The 18,180-nt window shown below is 36.3% G+C and overlaps 1 protein-coding gene across 1 annotated transcript in view; it reads right to left on the bottom strand.

Annotated features, from left to right (window-relative positions):
- CAB39L (calcium binding protein 39 like) overlaps nt 1–18,180 on the bottom strand; it is a 158,971-nt gene that overhangs the window by 46,804 nt on the left and 93,987 nt on the right. Inside the window, exon 5 of the mRNA XM_045821874.1 lies at nt 5,394–5,562. Within this exon, the coding sequence (XP_045677830.1) occupies nt 5,394–5,562 (169 nt within the window). The remainder of the gene's footprint in view (nt 1–5,393; nt 5,563–18,180) is intronic.

Here is an 18,180-nt window from a genome sequence, read left to right as displayed (position 1 = left end):
TTTCCCCACAGCAATCACCCCACTATTGTCCACTTCCATGAGTCTTCTTTCCTTTTTGCTCAATCCCTCCACCCCCTAACATGCCCTCCGCCTTACCTGTCATTGTGCTCTCTGTGAGTCTGTCTCCATTTTGCTTGTTAGTTCAGTTTGTTTTTATTTTCTTGAAGTATTTTTAATTGATTATGCTATTACAGTTTTACTCATTTTTTCCACCTTTATCTCCCCTCCACCCTGCCCCCCTCCAGCATTCCCCCCACCTTAGTTTATGCCCATGGGTTGTACATATAAGTTCCTTGAGTCCTGTTTCCTATACCAATCTTTGACCTCTCCCCGTCTATTATATGCCTACCAATTATGCTTCTTCCCTGTACCTTTTCCCCCAATTCCTCCCTTGTCTCTCCCCACTGAAATCCCTCCATATGTTTTCCATTTCTCTGATTCTGTTCCTGTTCTAGTTGTTTGCTTAGTTTTTGTTTTCATTGTTTTTCTTGTCTTTTAGGTTCATTTGTTGATAGTTGAGAGTTTGTTGTCATTTTAGTGTTCATATGTTTGATCTTTTTCTTAGATCTAAGTCTCTTTAACCTTTCATATAATAATGGCTTAATTATGATGAAGTCCTTTCACTTGACCTTATCTGGGAAGCACTTTATCTGCCCTTCCAATCTAAATGAAAGCTTTGCTGGATAGAGTAATCTTGCCTTTCATGACTTTAAATACTTTTTTCCAGCCCCTTCTTGCCTCCAAGGTTTCTTTTGAGAAATCAGCTGACAGTCTTATGGGAACTCCTTTGTAGGGAACTCCTTTGTAGGTAACTCTCTCCTTACCTCTTGCTGCATTTAAGATGTTCTCTTTATATTTAATCTTGGGTAACTTAATGATGATGTGCCTTGGTGTGTTCTGCTTTGGGTCTAACTTCTTTGGGACTCTCTGGGCTTCCTGGACTTCCTGAAAGTCTATTTCCTTTGCCAGATTGAGGAAGTTTTCCTTCATTATTTGTTCAAATAAGTTTTCAATTTCTTGCTCTTGTTCTTCTCCTTCTGGCACTCCTATAATTAGGATATTGGATGTTTCAGGTTGTCCCAGAGGTTTGTAAGTCTCTATTCACTTTTTTGAATTCATATTTCTTCATTCTGTTCCAGTTGGGAGTTTATTTTTTCCTTTTGTTACAAATCGTCGCTTTGAGTACTGGTTTCCTTGCTGTCACTGTTGGTTCCCTGACTATTTTGCTTTATTTCATTTTGGGTATCCTTCATTTGTTTTTTCATTTTTCTACCAAACTCAATCAGTTCTGGGAGCATTTTGATCACCAAGGCTTTAAATTCTCCATCAGATAGGTTGGCTATCTCCTCATTGTTTAGCTCTCTTTCTGAAGCTTTGTTCTGTTCTTTCATTTGGGCCATATTTCTTTGTCTCAGTGTACCTGTTAAGTTGTAAGGGGGAGGGGCCTTAGGTATTCCCCTGGGCAGGGCAACCCTCCTTGTGCTTTGGCACTGCCTGTGCGGGAGGGGCCAGAGAGGGAATAGTACAGTTCACCTGCTGGTCTCTAGTGCATTTTCCAATGGACTCTCGTGTGAGCCTGGGAATTTCTCTCACTGTGGCAAATCTGGCCATAGTCCACAGTCAGCTCTGAGGCTCAGTTTTGCTTTCAGCCACCCCTGCCTGCCCGGTCAACTGCCTCACCTTGGTTTCTCTGAGCCTGTTTGGCCCACATGGGCTGCCCTACTGGTCTAGTTGTTCTGGTTGATTTTTTTCTTTAATTCCTTGGTTGTCAGAGTTCCATGAAGTTTGATTTTCTGGTGCTTCTGGTTGTTTATTGATTTTGGATCGGTTGTTATCCTCCTTTTGGTTAGGTGAGGAAGCAAAGGGTTTCTACCTACACCTCCATCTTGGCCTGAACTCCCAGTTTGTTCATTAGATTCTACATATAAGTGAAATCATATGGTATTTGCCTTTCTCTGACTGGCTTATATCACTGAGCATAACATTCTCCAGGTCCATCCATACTGTCACAAACAGTAATATTTTCCTCTTTTTTACGCCTGAGTAGTATTTCATTGTATAAATGAACCATAGTTGTTTTACCCACTGATGTACTGATGAACACTTAGGCTGCTTCCATATCTTGAAGGTTGTAAATAATAATGCTATGAACATAGGGATGCTTATGTCCTTACGAATTAGTGTGCTCAGTTTCTTTGGATATATTCCTAGAAGTGGGATTGCTGGGTCAAAAGGCAGTTCCAGTTTTAATTTTTTGAGGTATCTCCATACTGCTTTCCACAGTGGCTGCAACCAACTGGCATTTCCACCAACAGTGCAAAAAATGTTCCCCTTTCTTTACATCCTTGCCAGCACTTGTCTGTTGATTTATTGATTATAGCCATTCCAACACATGTAAGATTATATCTCATTATGGTTTTAATTTGCATCTCTCTGATGGCTAGTGATGCTGAGCATCTTTTTATATGTCTATTGATCATCTGAATTTCCCTTTTAGAGAAGTGTCTATGTAGGTCCTTTGCTCATTTTTTAATTGGGTTGTTTATTTTTTTGGTGCTGAATTTTGTAAGTTCTTATAAATTTTGGATATTAATCCCTTATCAGATGTTGGTGAATATGCTCTCCCATTCTCTTTTAATTTCATTGATGATTTCCTTTTTGCTATGCAAAAATGTTTTAGTTTGACGTAGTCCAGTTTGTTTATTTTTTTTCTTTTACTTCCCTTGTCTGGGGAGATATATCTGATAAGATATTGCTACAAGCCATGTCTGAGATTTTCCTGACTGTTTTCTTCTATGACTTTTGTGGTTTTGGGTCTAACATTTAAGTTACTGATCCATTTTGAATTTATTCTTGTGTGTGGTGTAAGAAGGTGGTCTAGTTTCATTTTTCTGCACATTATTTGTCCAATTTTCCCAACACTATTTATTTAATAAACTATCTTTAGCCCATTGTATGTGCTTTCTTCCTCTGTCAAATATTAATAAACTATAAGGGTGTGGGTTCATTTCTGGGCTTTCAATTCTGTTCCATTGATCTATATGCCATACCATGCTGTTTTGATTACTATGGTCTTATAGCATAGTTTCATATTAGATAACATGATTCCTCCAACTTTGTTCTTCTTTCTCAGGATCGTTTTTACTGTGTGGGGCCTTCTGTGGTTCCACATAAACTTTTGGAATATTTGTTCTAGTTCTATGAAATACATCATTGGAATCTTGACAGGAATTGCATTGAATCTATAGATTGCTTTGGGTAGTATGGATATTTTAATGATGTTAATTCTTCTTATCCATGAACACGGTATTACTTTCACTTATTAGTATCTTCTTCAATTTCTTTCTTCAGTGTCTTACAATTTTCTGAGTACGGGTCTCTTACACCCTTGGTTAGGTTTATTCCTAGGTATTTTATTCTTTCTGAAGCGATTGTGAATGTTTTCTTCATTTCCCTTTCTGTTGTTAGTTTGTTATTGGCCCATAAAAATGCAACTGATTTCTGGATATTGATTTTGTATCCTGCTACTTTGCTGAACTCATTAATCAGTTCTAGCAGTTTCTTGGTGGAATCTTTGGGGTTCTCCATGCACAGTATCATGTCATATGCATATAAAGACAGTTTTACTTCTTCCCCTCCAATTTGGGTGCCTTTTATTTCTTCTTTTTGTCTGATTGTGTGGCTAAGGACTTCCAGTACTATGTTGATTAAACAAGGTGAAAGCAGACATCCCTGTCTTGTTCTTGATCTTAAGGGGAATGCTTATAGTTTTTGCTTGTTGAGTATGATGCTGGCTGTGTAAATTTCATATATGGCCTTTATTATGTTTAGGTATGTTCCCGCAATTCCCACTTTGCTGAAAGTTTTTATCATAAGTGGGTGCTAGATTTTATCAAATGCTTTTTCTGCATCTATTGAAATGATATGATCCTGTGGTTTTTATCCTTCATTTTATTTGCTGAATCACATTTATTGATATGCAAATGTTATACCAATCTTGCACTCCTAGAATAAATCCCACTTAATGATGGTATATGCTCTTTTTGATGTGCTGCTGTATTCAGTTTGCTAATATTTTGTTGAGGAAAACCTTATTTTTTCAATCATGCTGTTATGTCACCAGCTTAAAATACTTTTGTAATTCTTATTTTAAATTACCTTCAGAGCCTATTTGTTAGATACTAAATAAATTCAGGGTCCATTTTACTTATTGTAAAACTTATTTTTTATTATTGCAATAATTATTATTACCAAAACCAAAAACAGTTCTAGCTAACTTGACTGCCCACTTAACCCCCTAATCTGGATGTCAAATACATTTTTGCTGTTTCTAAAAATTTTATCTGCCCTCAAAGAATAAAGATTTGCCATGCCTTTGAAAAGTGAACATGTTAACAAACAAAGATGCCAGTTTCAAAATACACTGAAGTTCTAAACAATGGCAGGATCATAAGAATAAGTAGATGAGTTTTCTAACATAGAAACCTTGAAGGGGACATCATTCATTGAATGTATAAATGCTAGTATTTTAGTTTACAAATTAGCTCCACTATCTTCAAATATGCTCTCTAGGCAACTTTTTTTTTGGTTAACTTTTTTTTTTCAAACTCATAGAAACAGAAAGTAGAAAGTGGCTATCAGTGGCTGGAGGGAGAGAGAAATGGAGAGTTGTTTCACAGGCTGGCTGTATGATAATATGAATATATGTAAGTACTAAACTGTACACTAAACAATGGTTAAGATGGTAATTTTATGTGCATTTTATCACAATTAAAAATGTTTTAATTTAGGAATTAAGTTAGGTTAAATTTAACTTCAATATAACAAAGTAGATAAAAAGCTTATAAGAAAATATATGATTATTAAAAACCACAATTTATTAATATTTTGTTTTATCATGTGGAAATTTAAAATTACACTAGTAAAATATTATGATGTCCTTCATAGTCAAAGATGTAGTTTTCCACCTCCCTTCATTAACCCAATTCCTTTTCTTGGAGGTAAACACTACTACTATTTCCCAGATATCCTTCCAGAGGTATTTAATGGATATACAGCTTAAGTGGAAGCATATGCCCTTTGTTTTTAACATAAATAAAAACATAATATACAGAGTACTACATTTTCCCCTTTTCATTTATACACTGAAAGTCATTATGTATGAGCTTATGACAGTATTTTGAGATTTTTTTCCACAATGTGACAGACTGGCTTAATAGATTGCATTCTATTTACCAATGCCTCTTATGATCTAAAGCTCACACAGTTGGCTATGCTCATGCCTAAGAAAAATAATTTTCTGCTTTTTAAAATTAAATTGCTTCTTTAGTGGCCAATTGATTTTAACTAAATGCTGAAACTGAATGACCTAGCCTATTAAGAAAAAAAATTACCTTAAAAGTAGCAAAAGCATCTGAAGCAATATCAAATGATGACAACTCCACATACTTAAAGAAATCTCTGAATTGATTAGAAAAGAGGATGATTTTGGTAAGCGATTCATGTTGAATACATTCTCTCAGCATAATTCCACTACGTAAGGCAATCTGTGGGGCTTCATATCTAAATGATAAACAAGAGATAAAGAACTCTGTTATCCTATTAACAAAATAATATAATAGCATCCAAAGAACCTTTCCAATATTGCTTTAATTGAAGCATAGATAGCATCTGTCAGTTCATACAAACATCAATCGTTCAATACCCACTGAATATCTATGATGTGTCTGGTACTTTTCCAGATGCTGGGGATACAGCAGTAAGCACAAGATCAGTGGCTTCCTAGTGTTCGTATTTTAGTGAGATTATGTCTAGGGATAAAGAGGTAAGCTATAAACAATAAAAAGGTAATTTTGTATTCTGAGAAGTGCTATGAAACTAAAGACAAGAAAATAGTGTGACAGGCTGAGCCTGTCATGATAAGATTGGTTGCCCTTCAAACCCTGCACTCAGTCAGCAGTCAGAGAGCAGTGCCAGTAACCATAGGCATTTACTTTACTGGGGGAAAGCCTCCACCCCCCAACTCTAATTTAGCCCCAGATGAATACTGCATGACTGTACCTCATTATAATAGTATAAAACACACCCCTGGGAGGAGACTTAACATGTTAATAAGACATGTGACACATGAAGTTGTACTGTACAAGCACCAAAGAGTCTCACCTCTACATGCTTGGTGTCACACTTAGATGTCATCTTTCCTGCCTAAAGTCTTTTAAAACGGCTCCCCAGACTTTGCTTGAAGAGCAGTGTCATCCTCTTTTTTACTTTTACTGATTTCAGCGACAGGAAGGGGGAGAGAGAGAAAGAGATAGACAGATAGACATTGACTTGTTGTTCCATTCATTTATGATTGGTTGATTCTTGTATGTGCCCTGAATGGGGATCAAACCCACAATCACAGCAAATTGGATCAACACTCTAACCCACTAAGGTACCCGGTCAGGGCAGCATCTTCCTCCTTTCTAAATGTTATCTCCCTTTGGGCACAAGGCTTTAATAACCCTTCACCTGAGTCCTAATTCTATGAGTACTCTCTTGATTTTTATCTTGGGAGTTCCCAAGAACTCAGGGGCTGGTAACAATAGGTATATTTAGAGTGTAACTAATACTTAGTTAACTTCACTTTAGATTGAGTGGTCAGGGAATGGGCAAATTGTTCCAAACAAAGGTAACTAACTGTGCAAAGGCTCTAAGGTAAGAACCAGCTTAGTAAGTTAGAGAAGGAGAAGGCCAGTGTAGTTGGAATTCAGAGGGAAGAGCAGTGAATTCTGTGAAATAAAGCAGGAGTAGATAGAAGGGCAGAGGCCAGACCACCTACAGCTCTTGTTACCCAACATAAGCACTTTGGTTTTTAAGTGTAGTAGGAAGGCTTTGGAGAGTTTAAAGTAAGAAATTAACGTGACCTGATGCATGCTTTGAAAAGATCACTCTGGCTACCTAATGTAAAATAAGCATAGAATGGGCTGGAGAGCTATAGTGGAAGCAGTGAGACATACATCATTTCAATCTGACTAGGATATTGGCTTTTGATAGTTTATTGCCTAGTACATAAAGAAGTGCTCCATAAGTTAAGCTTATCCCAAGTGTAAAATCCCAAGAACAATATCCTTAGGTTTGGTAAAGAATAAATATTTATCTCATTTATTCTATTCTACTTATGGATAAAGTTCCTAAGGGCAGGGACCATGATGAACATTGGATTTCAAAAACCACCCAGGAACTAGACATGATGATTTCCATTGGCAGCATGGAAAATGGCTTGGAGAGTGGGGGAGCTGAGATTGCAGCTTGGTGGAAAAGTCCAAGCAAGAGATAATTAGAGCTAGAAATTTAGTGGTGATATTGGGAATGAAGAGAGTGATATTTTAAAAATATTTCATTATTTTCTGATTCAAAGTTTATTACTTGAAAATTCAAATATTTTTAGAAATGTATAGTATGAAAAGAGAGTGTACATCATAATCCCTCCGAAAGAAACCATTATCAACATGTGGTGATGACTCCTTTGGTTTATATTCTCTATTACAATGATTCTTATTTTTTAACCTAAATGTTAAACCCATTCCTTCACTGCATGTTTTGTAGATACCAATTATTGTTGCTTGCTATGTACCAGGTATTGCATTCAATATCTTTACTAATGTTTTTTTCATTTATCCTTCTAATAATACTGAGGACCAAGTATTATTCTTACCATTTTACAGATGATAAAATTGAAACAAAGAGAGAAAAAGGCTATTGTTCAAGGTTATTCAGCTAATAAGTGACAGAGCCAAGTTTCCAACCCAGATCTGTTTCTGAATTTCATGTGTTTTTTTACTATTAGTATATCTTTCACAAGATTTGGGGCTGTTTAAGTCTGAAGGGAGAGGGAATTATAGAAGACTCTGAGGAGAGGGCAGATAACAAGAAGCATAAGTGGAACAGTTGCACCAGAATCAACTTGTCACCATTTTCTACTGTAGTGTGAAATGCTAGAGAATTAGCCCTTTGTTAAAGGTCAGAATTTTGTACTGAATTATCTTTTCTGAAGATGTGTAAAAATTTAGCATATAACTTGATTGGTACATTTATAGATCAAATCATGATGTTATTTAGAGATATGATAGTAACATGCTATATTGAAGCTAAGTCTACCCATAATGAGTACAAGACAACAAAGAAATTGATACTTGTCCATCAAAGAGAATCTGGCCCTGGCTGGTGTGGCTCAGTGGATTGAGTGCCAGCCTATGGACTGAGAGGTTGCCAGTTCGATTACCAGTCAGGGCACATGCTTGGGTTGCAGGCTTGGTCCCCAATTGGGGGCATGAGAGAGGTAATTAATTGATGTTTCTCTCCCTCTCTTTTTTCCTCCTTTCCCTTCTCTCTAAAAATACATACATACATACATACATAAAATCTATTTCAAAACCGAGAGGGAGAGAGAGTCATATCATTTGGATATAGGTTACAAAACATGGTATAAAGGATTTGGAGCCCAAATTTCATGAAAAAATTATGAATAAAGACTTCCTCTAAAGGAATTTTTCTCTTGGTCCAGGTAAGTGACATTCCAGGATAATGAGAGAACCTGAGGATGAGGTCACTAAGCTTCTCTTAGTGACCCATAGAGAATCATGACCAGCGAAGATGTTCCAGAAGTCTAATATTAAAAACCATAAATTTCTCCTAATAATCCCTTTCAAAGTTTTTATTACAACAGTTTTTGACCATATACAAAAGTAGAAAGTACAAAGAAACATCTGTACCCATTACTCAGCCTTAAAAACCATGAATATTTTGCTGTTTGTTTCACATATCTCCCAACACCACCCCTCATTATTGTTGTGGTTAAAGTATTGTAAAGCCTTATATAATGTCATATCAACCTTAAACATTTCAATATACATCTCAAAAATAAAAAGATAATGTTTTAAAGATTTTATTTATTTATTTTTAGAGAGAGAAAAGGAGGGATAAAGAGAGGGATTGAAACAACAATATGTAGTTGCCTTTTGCGCGCCCACTACTGGGGACCTGGCCCACAACCCAGGCATGTGCCTGACTGGGAATTGAGCTGGAGACCCTTTGCTTCACAGGACAGCACTCAATCCACTGAGTCACACCAGGCATGGCTAAAAAAATAATTTTTATTGTACATAATCACAGTGTAATTATTACACTTAAAAATTAACAACAGACTGGCAAGATGTTAGAGGAGTGAATGAAAGTCATACTGACCTCCACCTAGGACCAATCTGGAATTGTAACTAAATTGTGGAGAAATCACCTGGAACAAACATCTGAACAATAATGAGAGAGAAACTTTATAACCTCAGATGGAGAGAAGAATCAACTTCAGAACAATCCGACTGGTAAGGAGTCCAGTGGAGACTCAAGAGGTCAGGTTGGGCACCCACAGGTGGTAGCGTCGGAGGGATAATTAAGTGGCCAGGTGGATACCCCTGAGAAGAGTGGGTCTAAATCCTAAACTGGGATTCCCAGTCTAGAGCACCAGAGCTCAAAAAGTACTCAGATAACAACCAGGGGTGAAAGAGGCAGACAGCTGGAGACACAACGAGTCATTTAAAGGGCCAATGCACAAATTTTCATTTGCAGCCACTTACCCTGGGCTCCAGCAAAAGTGGGGGAAGAGACACCTGAAAAGAGACTAGGGATGGAGTCTTTGGGGACAGAACTGAGAGAGTAGACACCAGGATCCAGGTGCTGAGCCATTCCCCATAGGCAGCAGCCATCCTGCTCAGGACCACTCCCCTCCGAGTACCAGCAGCCTGAGGGGAAACAATAGCCCTGACCCCAGGAAGGATTTTGCCCTGCCCCATGAGGCTTAAGCCTGACTGTTGAGTTCGAAGTGACAAGATTAACAACTGAAGGAGGCAGCCACAGACACTAGATCCCTAGTAGTGTCAGAACAGGTTGCCTAAGGTCAGATAAGGTCAACATCTGACAAGACTAGAGGTGGATCCAGAAAAAAAAAAAAACAGTAGTAAATACTAGAGGATAACAAGATGAAATCCACTGTGGTCTCCTCCATGATTTGCGATATTTTCTTTCCTGCATAGCTTTTTAACATTCATTTCTTGTCCATCAAGTTTATGCATAGTAAGTCACTAGATTTTATACTGTAGGTTACTTCCATTCACATATTTTGCCTCTCCTTCCCCTTACTCCATTTTACCTTCTTCTTTCCTCTCATTATTTTCCTTTTAAATTTTGTTTTCTCTCTTGTAACAACTTGTTTTCACCCATACTCTATTCCTTCCCTGCTCAGACACCCAAAACCAATTTTCTTGTCAATGGTCATCTCGCAGTCTTTTCCCCCACTATTAAAGTACCTGTGTTTTCTCTCCACCTTTAGCAATCTCTGCTAGTTGGCTGTGGATAGAGTAGTTGTTGTTGCATTTTTTCAATTTTATCTCCAGATCTGCACTAATTCTGTATTTTAAATCTCAAATTTTACTGGTCCCCCTTCTACTTTTTTTTTTTTGCTCAAATTTTTTAACTTTGCCCTGTCTTAGCCTGTTTTTTTTTCTTTTTCTCTTTCATCCCATTTATTTTCTTTATTCCCCCTCTTGTTCTTTTTTCTTTTTGATTCAAATTTTAACTTTTCCCTATCTTAGCCTGGTTTTTGCCCCTCACTCTTAGTATTCCCTATCACTCCATCATTTTAAAATCACCTCCCATTCCTCTAGACATCTCTTAAGCTTTTCCTTCTTTCTTTTTTCCCTTTTATCCCCAAACCATCTATATTAACTTTAGCTCATTTGTTGCTGATAGTGCTGTGGTGGTTCTTTCTTTACAATTTGGCTCCTATATTTTCATTATTTATATGCTTTTTCCTGCCCTTTTCTTTCTCTCTCTCACATTTTATTATTTTATTTATTTATTTTTATTTTATTTATTTTTTATTTTATTAATTTATTTTATTTTACTTTTTACTTTATTTTACTTTATTTTACTTTATTTTATTTTATGTTTGAACCTAATATTATACGCTTCCCTTCTCATACTCCATTCCACCTTCTTTGCTCCCTTTTTTATTCATGATGTAAATTTTATTTTCTTTCTTCGCATTGCTCTGACTCCCAGCTCTTACTAGTGCTCCTCCCTTTCCCCTCTCAAAATAATTTTTCATTCACTAAGTGTATCCACTCTCCTTTCTTAGAATAGTCTTAAACTCTTTACATCCTTATTAACACTGGTTCATTTGCTGTTGATAGTAGGATTGTGGGTAGGGGTGAGGTATATTTGAAGGTGTGGGTTTCTTTCCTGGACTTTGTGATTTTGTTTTGGCAGCATCTGCACAACAGGATCAAAAACGAGGTGGGAGAAGTGATGCTCAGTCAACCACCTGGACGGCAGAACCCATCAATGGAAAACCCAGCAACAATCAAAACAATTATATCTGGAGAGCCAACATAAACGACATAAAGGGCGTCCCAAGAGTATCAAGTTCAAGAGATCAAAGAGACTGCACCACTGAATCCCACAGGTCTCCTACAATAGAAGTTCATACCATCAACTTAGGGAGCCAAAAGAGATCAATTTATGAAGCAGAAGCAAACAAGAAGAGTCTCACAAATAATAGGAAGACAAAGAAACAACTGCCAGTCCAAAGGAAAGGATGAATCCTCAGAAATAGTGCTAAGTAAAATAGACAAGTCAACTATCATATATTGAGTTCAAAACAATGATAAGGAGGCTAAAGGAGCTCAGTGAGAATTACCAAAAACTACAGAAAAACTATGAGGAACTTATTGCAAACTATATCAGCAGAAAAAAAGGACACAGAAACAATCAACAAGGGCCAAGAGAAAATGAAGAATACAATTTCTGAATTAAAGAACACAATAGAAGGAATCAAAAGCAGGCTAGATGAAGCAGAGGACTGAATCAATGAGCTGGAGGACAAGGTAGAAAAAAATCACTGGAAAGAGCAAGAAAAGGAAAAAAATACTCAAAAAGAATGAAGAGGGGTTAAGAGAACTGCAGGACAACATGAAATGTAATAATATCTGTATAACAGGGATACAAGAAAAAGAAGAACAAGGATAGAAAACCTATTTGAAAATGTAATGATGGAAAACTTCCCTAATTTGATAAGAGAAAAAGTCACACAAATGCAGGGAGCACAGAGGGTCCCAATCAAGAAGAACCCAAAGAGGCCCACTACAAGATACATCATAATTAAAAAGGAAAAGTTCAAAGACGAAAAGAGAATCTTAATGGCAACAAGGGAGAAATAGGAAGTAAAACACAAAGGGGCTCCGATAAAGCTATCAGCTGACTTCTTAACAGAAACACTACAAGCCCAAAGAGAATGGAAAGAAATATTCCAAGTAATGAAAAGCAAAGGCCTACAACCAAGGCTACTCAACCCAGCAAGGCTCTCAGTTAAAATGGAAGGCAAAATAAAGAGTTTTGTAGACAAAAGAAGAATAAAAGAATACACCTCCACCAAACCAGCATTGCAAGATATGCTAAAAGGACTGAAGAAATCCATTTTTTCTTTCATCTTTAAGAAGATGAAGAAAAAGAGAGAGAGAAGAACACAGGTTACAAAGAGGGTAAAATGGAAATGAATAAATACCTATCAGTTATAAGCTTAAATATAAATGGATTAAATGCTCCAATCAAAAGATACAGGGTAGCTGAATGGATAAGAAAACATAACCCACACATATGCTGTCTACTAGAGGCTGACCTCAGAACAAAAAACCTACACAGACTGAAAGTGAAGGGTTGGAAAAAATATTCCAATCAAACAAACAGGAAAAAAAAAGCCAGGGTAACAATACTTATTTCAGACAAAACAGACTTCAAAACAAAGGCCATAAAAAGAGACACAGAAGGACATTTCATAATACTGAAGGAAAGAATCCATCTAGAAGACATAAACAATGTAAACATATATACTCCCAACACAGGAGCACCCAAATATATAAGAAAAATCTTGGAAGACTTCAGGAATGACACCCCACTGTCAACAATGGATAGATCTTCCAATTAAGATATAAACAAGGATATTGTGGAACTGAATGACACATTAGATCAAATGAACTTAACTGATATATATAGGGCCTTTTATACCAAAGAAGCAAAATACTCATTCTTTTCAAATGCATATGGAACATTTTCAAAGATAGACCACATGATAGGACACAAAACAAGCCTCAAAAAATTGAAGAAAATTAAAATCATACGAAACATTTTCTTGCACCACAAGGGCTTGAAACTAGGAATCATCCTTAATAAGAAAAAACTCAAAAACATTCAAACTCATGGAGATTGAACAGCATACTATTAAACAATGAAGGGGTTAATAATGAGATCAAGGAAGAAATAAAAAAGTTTCTGATAACAAATGAAAATGAACACATAAGAGTTAAAACCTATGGGACACATGGAAGGCAGTCCTGAGAGGGAAGTTCATAGCAATACAGGTCTAACTAAAAAAGATAGAAGCATTTCAAATAAACAACCTAATCTTACATCTACAAGAACTGGAGGAACAACAACAAACAAAGCCCAGAGTGAGCAGAAGGAAGGAAATGATCAAGATCACAGCAGAATTAAATGACATAGAGACTGAAAGAGCAATTCAAAAGGTCAGTAATTCTAGGAGCTGTTTCTTTAATAAGAAAAACAAAATTGACAATCCTTTAACCAGACTCATTGAGAAAAAGAGATGACTCAATAAATAAATCAGAAATGAAAGAGGAGAAATCACAACTGATGCTATAGAAATACAAAGGATTGTAAGAAATTACTATGAATAGCCCTAGCTGGTGTGGCTCAGTGGATCGTACCCTGACCTGAATGAAAGAGTCACCTGTTTGATTCCCAGTCTAGGGTGCATGCCTGGGTTGTGGCCCAGGTCCCTGGTAGGGGGTGCATGAGAGGCAATCACACATTGATTTTTCTGTCCCTTGCTTTGTCCTCCCCAACCCCTCTCTAAAATAAATAAACTCTTTAAAAAAGTACTATGAACAACTATATGGTAAGAAATTTGAGAACCTGGGTGAAATGCACAAATTTCTAGAAAAATATAATATTTTAAAATTAAATCATGAAAAAGCAGAAAGCCTGAACAGAACAATAACAGCTGGTGAAATTAAAGCAGTAATCAAAAGACTGGCACACAAAAGCCTTGGACTGGACAGCTTCACAGGAGGATTTTACAAAACATTTAACAAAGAGCTAACCCCTATCCTTCTCAGACTATTCCAAAAAATTCAAGAAGAGGGGAGACTCTCGAACTCCCTTTATGAGCAAGCATCATCCTGATGCTAAAACCAGATAAAAACACAACATAGAAAGAAAATGACAGGCCAATATCATTGATGAATATAGACTCCAAAATCCTCAACAAAATATTGGCAAACCGAATACAGCAATGCATTAAAAAGATCATACACCATGATCAAGTTGAGTTCATCTGAGGGATTTAAGAATGGTACAATATTCACAAATTAATAAACATAATACATTACATAAACAAAAGGAAAGACAATAATCACACAATCATATCAATAGATGCAGAACAAACATTTCATAAGGTACAGCACAAATTTATGATAAAACACTCAGCAAAGTGGGAATAAGGGGACATAACTCAACATAATACAGGTCATATACAAGAAACCTACAGCCAACATGATACTCAATGCATAAAAACTAAAAGCTTTCCCATTAAAATCAGGAACGAGACAAGAATGTCTGCTTTCACCACTTCTATTCAGTATAGTATTGGAAGTTCTAGCTATAGTGATCAGACAAAAAAAGAAACAAAAGACACCCCAACTGGAAAGGTGGAAGTAAATCTGTCATTAAATATGATATGGTAGTGTACAAAGAAATCCTTACAGACTCCACTAAAAAACTACTCAACCTAATAAGGGAATTTGGCAAAGCAGCAGGATACAAAGTCAATATTCAGAAATTTAAGGCATTTTTGTATACCAACAATGAAATATCAGAAACAAAAGTCAGGAAAAAAAATCCCAATTGTTATGGCAATGATAAAAATAAAGTACCTTAGAATAATCAAACCAAGGAGGTAAAAGACCTATAGTCAGAAAACTACACAACACTGAAGAAAGAAATTAAGGAAGACACAAATGGAAGCTTATACGTTCTATTCGTGGATTTGAAGAATTAACATCATCAAAGTGTCCATACTACCCAAAGCAATGTACAGATTCAATGCAATCCCTATTCAAGTACCAATGATACATTTCACAGATATAGAACACACATTTCAAAAATTTATATGGAACTATACATGACCCCAAATACCTGCAGCAATTTTGAGAAAGAACACCACAGTAGGAGGGAACACAATGCCTGACATCAAACTATTATATGGTCACTGTAATCAAAACAGTCTGGTACTGGCATATGAACAGACACATAAATCAATGGAACACAATAGAGAACCCATGTCTCTATTGTCAATGAATATTTGACAAAGGGGGCAGAAGCATAAAGTGGAAGTAAAAATAGCCCCTTCAACAAATGGTGTTGGGAGATCTGGACAGCTACGCGCCAATAAATTAAATTCCACCACCAACTTACACCATATACAAAAATAAATTCAAGGTGGATAATGCACTTAAATATAAATCGTGACACCATGAAAGTCCCAAAGGAGAAGATGGGCAGGAAAATCTCAGACATTCCACACAGCAATATTTTCACCAATATGCCCCTAGAGCAAGGGGCATAAAGGAAAGAATAAACAAATGGGATCTCATCAAATTAAAAACCTTCTGCATGGCAAAAGAAAACATCAGCAAAATGAAAGGGGAACTGATCATATAGGAAAATATATTTGCCAATCATACCTCACACAAGGGTTTGATCTTCAAAATATATAAAGAACTCACATGACTCCACTCCATGAAGACAAATAATTTGATTAAAAAATGGGTAAAGGACCTGAGCAGACACTTCTCGAAGGAAGACATACAGAGGGCACAGAGACATATGAAAGAATGTTCAGCATCACTAGACATCAGAGAGATGCAAATTAAAACCATGATGAGATACCACTTCACACCAGTGAGAATGGCCATCATAAACAAATCAACAAACAAGTGCTGGCAAGGTTGTAGAGAAAAGGCAACCCTGGTGTATTGTCGGTGGGAATGCAGACTGGTGCAGCCACTATGGAAAACAGTATGGAAATTCCTCAGAAACTAAAAATGGAACTGCCTTTTGACCCAGCAGTTCCACTGCTGGGATTATACCCTTAGAACCCTGAAACAGCAATCCAAAAGAACCTATGCACTCCAATGTTCATAGCAGCACAATTTACAATAGCCAAGTTCTGGAAGCAACCTAAATGCCCATCAGTAAGTGAATGGATCAAAAAGTATGGTACATTTACACAATGGAATTCTATACAGCACAAAGAAGGAGCTCCTACCCTTTGCAACAGCATGGATAGAACTGAAAAGCATTATGCTAAGTGAAATAAACCAGGCAGTGAAAGACAAATACCATATGATCTCATCTTTAAATGGAACATTAGCAACAAAAGAAAACAGCAAGCAAAATATAACCAGAGATAATGAAATTAAGAATAATCTGACAGTAATCAGAGGGGAGGTAGGGGGGGATAATGGGGGGAACGGTTTTCAGGAACAACTATCAAAAGGACACATGGACAAAACCAAGGTGGGGGGTGGAAGCAAGGGAGGGAGGTGGGTTTGGCTGGGGTTGGGGGGAAGTGGTGGGGGGTAAATGCAGGCAACTGTAATTGAACAACAATAAAATAATTTAAAAAAAGAAAAAAGAAATGGATATCACATGGAGGGTTATCAGCAGGAGGTGGAGGTAGGAGAATGGAGAAAAGGTACAGGGAATAAGAAACATAAATGTAAATACAAAATAGAGAGGGGGAGGTTAAGAATAGAATAGAAAATGGAGAAGTCAAAGAACTTATATGTATGACCCATGGACATGAACTAATGAGTCGGGAAATGCTGGGTGGGTGCAGGGTGGAGGGAGGGTGCAGGGTGCAAGGGGAGAAAAAAATGAGAAAACTGTAATAGCATAATCAATAAAATATACTTAAAAAGGGTGGATTGGGAAACACAAGCAATAATATAATAGGAAGAGACAAGAGGTAACAGTAAGTGGAGGAAAGAGAGGTAGTAAACAGAAAGAACTTTATTGAGAAATAGAGATGCTGTTTGCATTATTGTCACTTTACTGTATAATCTGATATTTGTTCTTTTTTTCTCAGGATTACTTTGGCTATTCAGGGTCTTTTGTATTTCCATACAAATCTGAGTATTTTTTGTCTTATTTCTTTAAAACATGCCATAAGCATTTTGATGGGGATTACATTAAATCATATATGGCTTTTGGTAGTATGATCATATTAACTATGTTTATTCTTTCAAACCATCAACATGGAAAATCTTTCTGTTTTTTGTGTCTTCTTCAATTTCTCTTAATAATGTCTTAGTTTTCAGTGTATACATCCTTCACATCCTTTGTTAAGTTTATTCCTAGCTATTTTATTATTTTGTTGCAATTACAAAAGTAATTGTCTTTTTTTACATTTCTTTTTCTAAAATTTCATTGTTATTACATAGGAATGCAATGGATTTTTGTACATTGATTTTATAGCCTGCAAATTTACTGTATTTATTTATTGTTTCTTCCTGTTTTTTTAAAGGAGTCTTTAGGGTTTTCTACATAAAGAATCATGTCATGTGTAAAAAGTGGCAATTTTACTTCTTCATTTCCAATTTGGATGACTTTTCTTTTTCTTCTGTTGCCTGATTGCTCTAGTAGTATGTCTAATATGTTTCTCAAAAAATTAAGAACAGAGTTACCATATGACCCAGCAATCCCTCCATTGGGTATCTATTGGGAAAATTTGAAAACATTTATTCATAAAGGTAAAAAAAAATATGTATTTTGTATGTGTATATATGTATATATTTTGTATGTATACATATATGTTCACTGCAACATTATTCATAGTGGCCAAACACATGGAAACAACTGAAGTGTCCTTCAAAAGATAATTGGATAAGATGATGTGGTACACATGTACAATGGAATACTACTCAGGCATAAGAAAAGGTGAAATACTGCCACTTACAACAACATGTATTGATCCTGCGAATATGCTAAGCAAAATAAGTCAGATAGAAA

Source organism: Phyllostomus hastatus, unplaced genomic scaffold (assembly GCF_019186645.2).
Source record: "Phyllostomus hastatus isolate PE091 unplaced genomic scaffold, TTU_PhHast_1.1 phas_scaffold_46, whole genome shotgun sequence".
Lineage (NCBI taxonomy): Eukaryota > Metazoa > Chordata > Mammalia > Chiroptera > Phyllostomidae > Phyllostomus > Phyllostomus hastatus.
Note: the sequence above shows the minus strand (reverse complement) of the source record. Positions and strands in the feature narration are given on the sequence as shown.